This window comes from Triticum urartu, chromosome 5 (genome assembly GCF_003073215.2).
Source record: "Triticum urartu cultivar G1812 chromosome 5, Tu2.1, whole genome shotgun sequence".
In the NCBI taxonomy this organism is placed as follows: domain Eukaryota; kingdom Viridiplantae; phylum Streptophyta; class Magnoliopsida; order Poales; family Poaceae; genus Triticum; species Triticum urartu.
In genome coordinates this window covers 403911861-403922216 of record NC_053026.1, presented here as the reverse complement: position 1 = coordinate 403922216, position 10356 = coordinate 403911861, and the positions used below count along the sequence as shown (strand labels likewise).

Genomic DNA, 10356 nt, shown 5'->3' with positions numbered 1-10356 from the left:
ACATCATTTTCCTTCGCTCTTTTCAAGTTGCCTTTTTCATTTGCATCGTTTGCTGACTTTTTACAGCGGAGTTGATCTATGTCGACCGACAAGGAACACATAAAGAGGAACAGAAGCGTGAACGTTTACGGACATGACGTATTTCCTACGACTCCGAGAGTCCCAGGTATACCTCATCTATTGGAGATGCTCTAAGCTGATGGCAAGACAACCTGTTTTTTTTTGCACGTGAAGACAACCTGTAATCTTAAACAACAAAGCCGCGTTAAACAGAACACGTGGATGATCAAGGACGTGGAGTCTAGAAGTTTTGGCGATGATTGTAGCATGAAAACTGAATGGAAAATAAGCGTACTTGACCGTAACAGAAAAAAGCTTTGCCCTTCTCGGAATTATGGAGAGGTCGTTGCATCAAAAACCATTAGCTGATGACATGAGCGGAATAACCAACGGCATCATCATTTGATAACAACCCAATGATCACAAATATGGTCAAAAAAGGGTCACCTATACAGGACTAATTTGATCTGGTTGCCAATTTTGGAGGCGTCCTAACCGAGCCGTCGCTGGCCACCCGCAACATCCACATCTTTGATTTGCGCTTTGCCTAATCCGAACTTACTAAAAAGGATCCTCTCATCCGTAATTGTCAATCCACTGACTGGTGTTCGCCCATGATGTCGTGGCAAGCCACATCGTAGCTGGTTCCAGCTCCCTTTCGGCTCGGCCTCGCCCGTGTCCCCGTGCTTTGACGCCCTGTCTTATCCTATCTGGATCCAGATGCCAGTCGTGCGGCAGCATCACATCAGGATACGGTAGAGTCTGGCGGTTCTGCCAGTGCCACATCGCCTGATGCACTGACACGTTCACGCGCTGCCTCTGTCTCTGTCGGCGAGGCGCCGGCGGAGGCGGGAGGAAAGGGGTGGCGGGGGACTTGCCCTTGGCCTTACTGCCGCTGGCGCCGGAGAAGAGGCCCATCTCGCTGTGGTTGTGGTGGCTAGGGTTTGCCGGCGACGAGGGAGCAAAGGATGGCAGATGTGGACGGCGAGTTTGGATGAGGACGGCCCCGCCGCACGGTCGGCTTAAAAAAGGACGAGCGTCGTCACTGACGCGTGGGCCCGTCGTTATAAATTAAACTGACCGCGTTGATAACAGGTAGTTGGACGGCCGTCATGTGGGGACGCGGCGAACAGCGGGAAGGCGCGCGAAGCGTCCATGCGGTGTCCGCGCCGGCGCATTTGGGGCGTAAATTTGAGCCGCAAATGCGTCGGCGCGGACGCGACGCGGACGTAATTTGAGTTTGGATCGGCACGTTGGGCCGTCATTTTTATCCGCGCCGATCCAAACGGATGCAGGCGGACGAAATGGGTCGGCCCTTTGAAGTTGCACTAATCCTGCCCCAACTAATAGCCAGAGAATATGTTGCTAGATCATCCATTGCCCTAGAGAGCAACATTCTCTGTAACGAGAATAAAGGAGTAAACATCTCCATCTTCCATGCCCTCCTCGTGGTCGTGGGCATTTAATTCCTGCACGCAATTGCATTAGTACATTATAAATACGCTGGAGCACGAGCTAATCTGCAGGGCGCACACACTGCAATCACTCGTCAAGCACACACTAAAACCGGCAGCGAGTTATACACGTAGGTAACACAAGGAAAGGATGGATCGCCGCGCTAGCTCTGTCGTCCCGAGCGTCTGCGTCCAGATCCCCGACCAGCCCCAGCTGCCGACCACACCGTTCGAGCCGCACAAGGCCATACATACACTGACCCCTTGCGTCCGCTCCGGCGACGGCGACGACGTGGCGCCGCCGGAGCGCCGGCTCACCGTGCTGGCCATGCAGCTCGCGGTCCTCGAGAAGGTCGTGAGCCTCCTCGGCACGTTGGCCTTCATCACGGCCACGGTGGCCCTGCTCGGCGGCTTCGCCATCACGCTCGGCCGCACCGACTTCTGGTGCATCACCGTGCTGCTGCTCACCGAGGGCGCCCGCATCCAGGGCCGCAGCCACGAGCTGGAGTGGTAGCAGAAGGCCACGCCCACGTGGCGCCCGCCCGTGTCGTGGGCCGCCGTCGGCCACGTCTTCCACTGGCTCCAGCTGCTGTCCGCCAAGGTGTGCGCCGCCGTCTCCCTCGTCCGCCTCCTCACCCAGCGCTACGGCGGCGACAGCTGGACCAACCGCCGCGCCGCGCTCAACATATTCTACGGGCTCGCGCTCCTGGAGTCGCTGCTGTTCCTCGTGGAGAAGGCCCTGTGGCAGTGGAGGGTGGGGCACCAGCGCCTCCTCGAGCGCGTCGCCATGGAGTGCCACCTCGCCACCCCGTCTGGCCTCGTCGCCGTCCGCCGCTTCTTCTACGAGTCTTACTCCCGGAGCCTGAATGGGAGCATCTTCGATGGCCTGCGCATGAACCTCGTGTCCTACGCCGACGACATGCTCACCGCGGGCTCGTACGACGACCAGAGCCTCGGGGCCGGCATCCTTGGCGCGCTCGCCGAGTCCCACCGCCTCGCTGATCCCATGATCCGCAAGATCGGCATGTCCGCGTCCACCATCGAGCGGCTCGTCCAGATGCTCAGCTGGAAGAGCACGTCCGAGATGGACGTGCGCAGATCGGCCGCGGTTGTCGTCTCCATGCTCACCGAGAGGAAGCTCGTCGCCCTCCGCGTCGCCAGCATCCCTGGGGCGATGGCGTCCGTCGCTTCGTTGCTGTACGCCGACCTCGACGAGCTCAACCTCCTCGGCCTCTCCATCCTCAATAAGCTGGCGCACGACCATGGCAACTGCGACAAGATCGGCAAGACCCGTGATCTCCTTGACAAGATTGTTTCCTACTGTAGCATCGCCGGCGTGGGACAGGCAGAAGCACCGACGACGACGGACATGCGACTGAAGGCGGTGAAGCAGTCGCTCCTCGTGGTGAAGAGCCTGACGGACATGACCGGAACCATCGGGAAGCTTCTTCGGAGGGAGCTCTCCGACATCGTGTTCACCGTGAGCAATCTCAGGGAGGTGCTGGAGCAGCGTGACGGAAAGGTCCAGTCGGAGCTGCAGCAGCTGGCGATCGAGGTACTGACGAGCCTCGCCATGGACAAGGAGGCGAGGGAGATGATAGGCGCGACGGGGGGCGTGATCGAAGAGCTGGTCCCGATATTTCTACCGGAACAGGACCAGGCGAGGGTAAACCGGCAGACGGACGCGATCCGGGTGGAGGCCGGCGAGGCGCTGGCCATGCTTGCGCTGGAAAGCAGGACCAACTGCGGCACCATAATAATGGCTTGCGGCGGAGGCGTGGAGCGGCTGGTCGAGGCTCTGAGTGACCCCGTCGTCGTCATCGGGGCGGCGACAATCCTGCGCAACCTGTGCACCTTCGCCGGGGACGAGTGGCACCTGGCCTCGGCATGCGTGACAGAAAAGGCGCTGGTGCAAACGCTGCTGCAGATCCTGCGGGAGTACAGCCGCCCGTGCGTCGCCGTCCCCCGGATCCGCCGTTACACCATCGAGCTCACCGTCGCCATGATGCGGCTGGATCCGCGTTACATCGCCATGTTTGTGGAGCATGGGATGGAAGGCGAACTGAGGCGCATCGCGGGCACCACCTCGGAGCTCGAGTGCTACAACGGCTGCTCGCTTGTCACGTCTGCATTGGAGCTGATGAAGATGTCCTGAAATCTTTTTTTTTTACTCTTACGTTCTTAGCGCATGTAATTTGCTAATATTCTCTACTTTTTGCGAAACTACATTTTTACAGTTTTTCAAAAGGTTGTGCACACAGTAAGTACACTTAGACATTGTGTAATTTTAGCAAAAATATTGGGAGCGGCATTTTGGCTCCCAGGAGCACAATACCCCGAAAAAAATAGCAAATGTTTTCAAAAAGTGCTGAAACACTTTGTAGATGATCGTGTTGTTGTTGGAAGCATGCTTGACAATTTTCATGTGAAACGGAGCAGGGTGCTTCGTCGGTGAAAAAAATAAAAAATTTGGGTGATATTTTGTCTTTGAATTGTTTTTCTTTTTGCGCAGGCCAAAATGCTTAACGTTTTTGTCTCAAAATTTATAGGTAGCATTTGTATGTGGTAAAGATCACAAAAAAAATGTCTCAATTTTCTTGACATTTGAAAAAAATTTGGCCCCAGGAGTATGTGCTCCCGGGAGCCAAATTGACTTTCCGGTTTTAATATTTTATTTATGAACGCGTCCTCGATACTTCCAAAATCGATTTGGCATTTGATTTACCTTGAGAGATGCCTTGTAAAACCATCGAACTGTTGGATTTTGCAGCAAACACTAATTCTATCTTCAGATCATCCACAAAAGCTAAAACAGTACCCCATTCATTTCACTCACTGGCTAAGTCGTCTACAATGTCGGTTTCTGCCTCTCCAATCCTGGAGCGAAGCAGTGGTTCAAATTGGACTGAATGTCCTTCTGCGCCCAGCAACTGAAGAAGCTCATCCTCACACAAAATTTTCGCGTCCTTGCTCTTCTCCATGAGAAGAATACCCTCCGCTAGCTTCTCGTCGCCGTTGGCTCCTGACAGGTGGTTACCGCAAATCAGGTTCGACTTCTGTGGACCATCTCTAGCCTGAGCAGTGCTACAGCTTGTGATAAACTTCTCCGTGGCACTTATTTTCAGATTCTTGGTCGTCGGAATGGAGACAGTCTCGTTGTTGGCTGGGTAATAGCATGGCATCCCCAATTCAGATTCAATCCTCTCCTTCAAAAAGGACATCTGAGGCTTTTCGCCATGAACAAGAATCACATGGCTGGGTGAAAGAAATTCTGTGAGATCCATGATCCCTTTGGAGTCTGTGTGTGGACTGAATGACAGCTGATGAATCTGGTGCACGGAATGGAAAAAATAACACTGGTATTAGCATAATTACATTCAGAGAAAAGGATAAGCATGAACACAGGAAAAAAGGATTACAGAGGCTAACTACTAAAATTTCAAGAAAAGTGATTCATTAAGCTGGAGACCTGAACTTACGTTGTTACTATGTCGAGCTATCTGTCAAATAGTTTGTAATAGTGTAAGTTACGAATTTGAGCATGCATAATCTGGCGATCCATTGAGCTTCTAAGGAACATACGATTTTTTTAGGAACACAATAAAGCACTAAATGGACTAGTGATGTCTGATGAGTAATGGCACAAGATGTTGAAAATTATCAACCAAAGGTCAATGTAGTATCCACTTCCTATGTAATTTTACTGTAGACTGAGAGAACTGTAAATGAAGAAAGGCCAACCTGACATCTGACATCAATATGTGTTTCCTTGTCTAAATCGATTCTGGTTGGTTTTCCAGACATCAATTTATGGCCAATGGTTCCGGCAACACAATATCTGGATGAAAGTAAACATGAGATCAAAATACAAATATCACAGTTCTATATTTTAAACAGGCAGAAAAGTTGTCCCTACTTATTTCAGTGAAAGATGAGGAAAATAAGAACAAATAGAAACCAAAGCAGAAAAATGTGGCAAGTACAGACCATAAAGCAACAACATTCAACTCCAAGAGAAAGACATCATCTCCAAGCAGGTAAGCATTCACTAAAGCAGAAGGCAGGGTAGACCTCTCATGTTTTCCACCATAACAGTACCAGTAGTAACAACCCAACAGGAGCAATTTATTCAGAGAATAAACATGTATGTTTGTTCCTACGCCATTAGCAAACATGGAAAAAAACAGAAATTCTGAGTTAAGGGCAATACCCTGGAAGTGTAACCAGATTTTTTTCTGATGGAGCCCATCTTTTAAACACCTCAAGGGAAAATCCACCGCTAATCATACCAGGTGTCGCAAAAAGTACACAGGGTCCAGGATCATTAATGAATGAACGCTGGAAATCGCAAACTGCAATGTGAGAAACCTACAATGTCATTCTGGTAAAGGAATTGCAAATAAAGCAAAATATCATATTTCCGTTTAAAAGTGTACAGGTTAAGTTAGGTCAAAAGAAATTCTTTAACATTATAAATAAGAACCTTTGCTAAGAAGAGACACAATGCACGAGCAGACATAGTATCCAGCAGATCCATTTAGAAATTTTCTTACAAAAAAACTAAATTTCACCTAATGCCAAAGATTGAAGTGTAGGTCTTCTTTTAAAGGCTGAACTAAACATTTAGAATTTTTACTCGATTGAATGCTTTTTATATTCATTTTGCACATGGTTGACTGAGAAGCTTTTTCAAGAACGTTACCATGCTTAAAGTCAAATGGGTTATGAACTGTGTAGCTGTCCTTGATCTTCTGGCTAGTCCATCCAATAAGCATCTTGTAGTACATGTTAGCTTGAATGGTTAAACCTATAGAACAAATATAATTTCAAATAAAACACACAATTCATAAAAGCAAGTTAAAGTTTGACCAAAAGGTGGACGGGCAAGTAGCCCAATGGTGGGAGTGCTGTGGTGTCGCCCTGCCAAGCTGGGTTCGACCCCTCAGGTCGAATTCTATGTCTCACATTCTCTCTTAATATAATGACGCGGGTTTCCACCCCCGCTGGTCTACTTTTTTTAAGATGGTCAAAAAAACACATACCAGCTGAGAAATAAATAGGAATCTTCAAGTTCATCCTTTCCCAATAGTCATCCAGTAATATGCATAGCTCCTGACACATAAATCAATTATGTCACATGTAAATGGATATTCTATTCTGGAAGTTTTAAACAGTGTGCCCCCAAGGAAATCTTTTTCCACTGGGAACCTACTCAGTTAAGTATAGTGATACAGTTGATCATAAATTTGCTTGTCTCACATATAACTGACAGTAAGTGGGGGTACCTGAGCTCTGCCCAAAGCAAATGCTGGAATTAGAACTTTACCTCCTCCAGAAACACATTTATGGACCTACAGAAAACATACTATCACTGAGTAGCACACATAAACTCAAATGATTTTAATTTAACTTCTCAATATAGCCAAGTCAATTAATTTTAGAATAAACTGTAAGAACTCGACAACAGATGCATTATTGGAACAAGTTGCACTTAATAACTGGTGGATGGTAACTTCCTGGATGTAGGAGAACACAAGTATCAGCATTGATGATTATCTTGCTCCACCAACATATTAAACATGCAATAAAAATCTACAAGGCAGAACATATTGGCAATGTCAAGATTCAGGTTCCATACCGCTTTTAAGAACTCCCTCTCACGGGCATGCTTCGAGTCACGTACAGTTTTAGCGTATGTAGACCTGCAGATAGAAGCATCAATTTGTACTTACACATGGAAAAAGTAATATCCAAACAACGGAACTGTACTGTTAATGCCTGATTGTAATGGTACAAGACAACAAAAAATAAACCCTAAAATATTGAAGAAACATATATTTTATTTAAACATTAGCTAAATGGACCAACCTATTCAGTACTTAAAGAGGTGATTTTCGACTATAGCCCAACTGATTTTCAGGTGAGCACAGTGGTTAATTACATGAACCAGCTACAGGTCGAGTGGTGTAGCAGTCTGGAAACATGACATTAGTAAAGATAAACCATACAATGAAATGTAACCCCAAAAAAGGACAAGATAAAAAAAGAAATCTGCCTGGTCAACAATCCAAGAAAATTGGACATAGTGTAGAAAAGCATATTTGCAATTGGAGTTGGAACATACTCCGTTATTAAGAGATCCAACTTCAGATGATCAATTTGCGCTGCTCCAAGATGTCTGTCTGGTGTCATATTGTAATCCCCGGTGTAGACCATAGCAGCATCTCCAACTTTTGCATAAATCATTGCAGCTCCCAAAACCTTAAGTTTGGCACAATAATTAGATTAGGAAGCACAGACATGAACGCTCAACTCTCTGAGAATTAGTAAGCACAGAGAACAATTGACAACTTTTTGAATAATAATTTCAGGATATTGCTGGACGCAAGAGAAACATAGGTATGAGAACATACATGTCCAGCATAATAGGCACGGATCACAAGGTCTCTATCTACTTGAATGGTTTGCTTCAAGTCCAAGGGTATGACTGAAAGGTCAAATATGAAAAGCAAATGAGAATTATCATCCCTGCATACTTGTGCGGCAGCATCATCATTTTGCGAGTAGACCAGTGAAAGAAATGTTGAAATCTATCATCTACCTTTCTTCATACAGTTCTGAATGTCTTCATAGCTATACTGTTCCTCCTCTCCTCTGTGATCTACCATTACTTTCCTATAATCTTCCAGCATCAATGGAGCTAAAGCCTTTGTAGGGTACTGTTTGAGGCACAGGTTGTAATTAGAATATGAAGAAAACTCAGGAAAAAGTATTGAAGTCATCGGAATTCCAAAAATAAAATAAAATTAATCCCATTTTCCAAATATCAAAAATATTAGTACTCCCTCTGTAAACCAATATAAGATCATTTAGATCACTAAAGTATAGTGATCTAAATGATCTTATATTGGTCTACCAGAGGGAGTACTTAATAAACTGTGCATAATGATTATTCAGTAAAAAAATACCTAGCAAATGAGATTGAGTTTGATCTTGAAATTTTGCAAAAAAATAGATATCCACTATTTAGTAAATTTGAAACAAATTCAAAAAACTTCCGTGACCCGACGACATTCACTCACTTGCATCTATGAAATAATATTTACCAGCAAGGACTTACTGATAGCTCAGATTCAGTAAAATCTGAAAATTATCAACCCCCAATACAAGTGCAAATAAATTCCCTAACCAGTAACCACATGAACAAAACCAAGTACACCAACAGTTGGCACAACTAACAAAAGTTAGGCTTACCGTCATGTAAATCGGACCATGGTACCCACAGACCTCGGTGAAATACGGCAGCGCCCCAATATGATCCAAATGGCTGCAAGAGACAAACTTCAGAAGTGAGCTGATCGTGCCAGCAACTGAAACAATCGACCCAGAGGAACCATAAAACTAGTGACCACATACAAGTGCGTGATGACCACACAAGAGATGGCAGAGGTGAAGTCGGCGCCGGGGGTGGCGGCGAGGACGCGTGCGAAGTCCGGGTAGCGTTGATGGTCGTGGTGGCCCATGTGCATGCCGCAGTCGAACATGACACGCTTCCCGCCGATGGTCGCCACCACGCAGCTCTTCCCCACCTCCTGCCCCGCCCCTGCAGCACGAACGTATGCAGACTGACAGCATCAGAGTGGTTTCGATCGGTCAAACGGTGTGAGACCAAGTGGTTGGTAGGTCGCTTACCTAGCACGAGGCAATCGATGGTCATGTCTGGATGGCCGCGGAGAGCTCACGGCGTTCAGCGAGGAGGCGGCGCCGTGCCTTTAGGGGGGGCGAGCAGAAGCAAGGTGCGCCGCCGACTTCAGCGGGGAGACGGCCTGGAAGTGGAGAGCACGGCCGACGGGGGGGCGGGCGACGCCGGCAACGGAGGCGCGGCGCTCTCCTCTTTTTGTGCGTGCAGCGGCGTTGGGGCAAGCTTGGGTAGGGGCGCGCCGACGAGGGTGAGTGGCGGCTGGGGACGGGGCGGGCGCGGCTCTGGAGCGGCGCTTGTCTGGGGCAGTGTGAGCTGGGCGGAGCGCTCGCCTACAGGCTACACATGGGCCGGGCCCAATGTAGCGGCAGGTTGCATGCTCTCCTATCGTGTAGCACGCTTGCAACATCTCTCTTTCATTTTTTTTCCACATTTTTTCTCTTGTTCTTTTAGGTAAAATACAATCGCCTAAAAATAGTAGAATACAAATTGTCTCAAAAAAGTTAAAATGCAAGAATCCATATATCTAAGAGATTGGTCCCACTACTTCTAATTATCTCAACAAGCATACTTTCACATCATCAAAATTGTTTTAGTTGTTAGATTTACAAGCTTGATCCGATGACATCCGTCTGATCTTCACATGAGAATCCTCTACCATGCAACATGCATTAGTGCATTATAAGTGTGTTTTAAATCAAATTGCATTTAATTGTGATATACACAACTTTTCATGTTTAATACTTTTCTTTGCTTATGCTGAAATTTCTCACATAACTTAAATTGTAAGGACTGGATTAGTATGCTAGACAATATTTACAATCTATATATCCAATTCCGCAACAACACGCGGGGTATCCTCTAGTATATTTTAGAGGTGCATCAGAACTTATTTGTTTCAAAGTTTCATACTTTTATAAACAATGTCCTCATGTTTTGAAAATATAGTAACGTGCTTCAAAAAGTATTCATAGATTTTTGACAAAAGTATTTCGTATTTTTAACAAATTTTCAACTAAATAAAAATGTGACCACATACTATTTTAAAATATATGATGAACCTTTTGAAAAACATGGTGAATTTTCTTTAAAACATGATGAGCAGTTTCTAAACGCACAAGAACATTTAAAAATACATGATGA

General features: G+C 46.7%; 1 protein-coding gene and 1 pseudogene across 1 annotated transcript; one reads left to right on the top strand and one right to left on the bottom strand.

Annotated features, from left to right (window-relative positions):
• Nucleotides 1–1665: 1665 nt before the first annotated feature.
• LOC125507063 lies at nt 1666–3743 on the top strand (annotated as a pseudogene).
• A 573-nt stretch (nt 3744–4316) lies between these two features.
• Nucleotides 4317–9533, bottom strand: LOC125509304 (cleavage and polyadenylation specificity factor subunit 3-II). The gene is made up of 13 exons (XM_048674249.1): nt 9207–9533; nt 8931–9117; nt 8769–8841; nt 8116–8233; nt 7928–8001; nt 7639–7775; nt 7153–7216; nt 6800–6865; nt 6557–6626; nt 6217–6321; nt 5725–5866; nt 5256–5352; nt 4317–4843 (listed from the first exon to the last, which is right to left on the bottom strand). The coding sequence occupies exons 1-13, from the start codon at nt 9229–9231 to the stop codon at nt 4343–4345; spliced, it is 1659 nt and encodes a 552-aa protein (XP_048530206.1). The 5' UTR covers nt 9232–9533; the 3' UTR covers nt 4317–4342.
• Between the last annotated feature and the right edge of the window lie 823 nt (nt 9534–10356).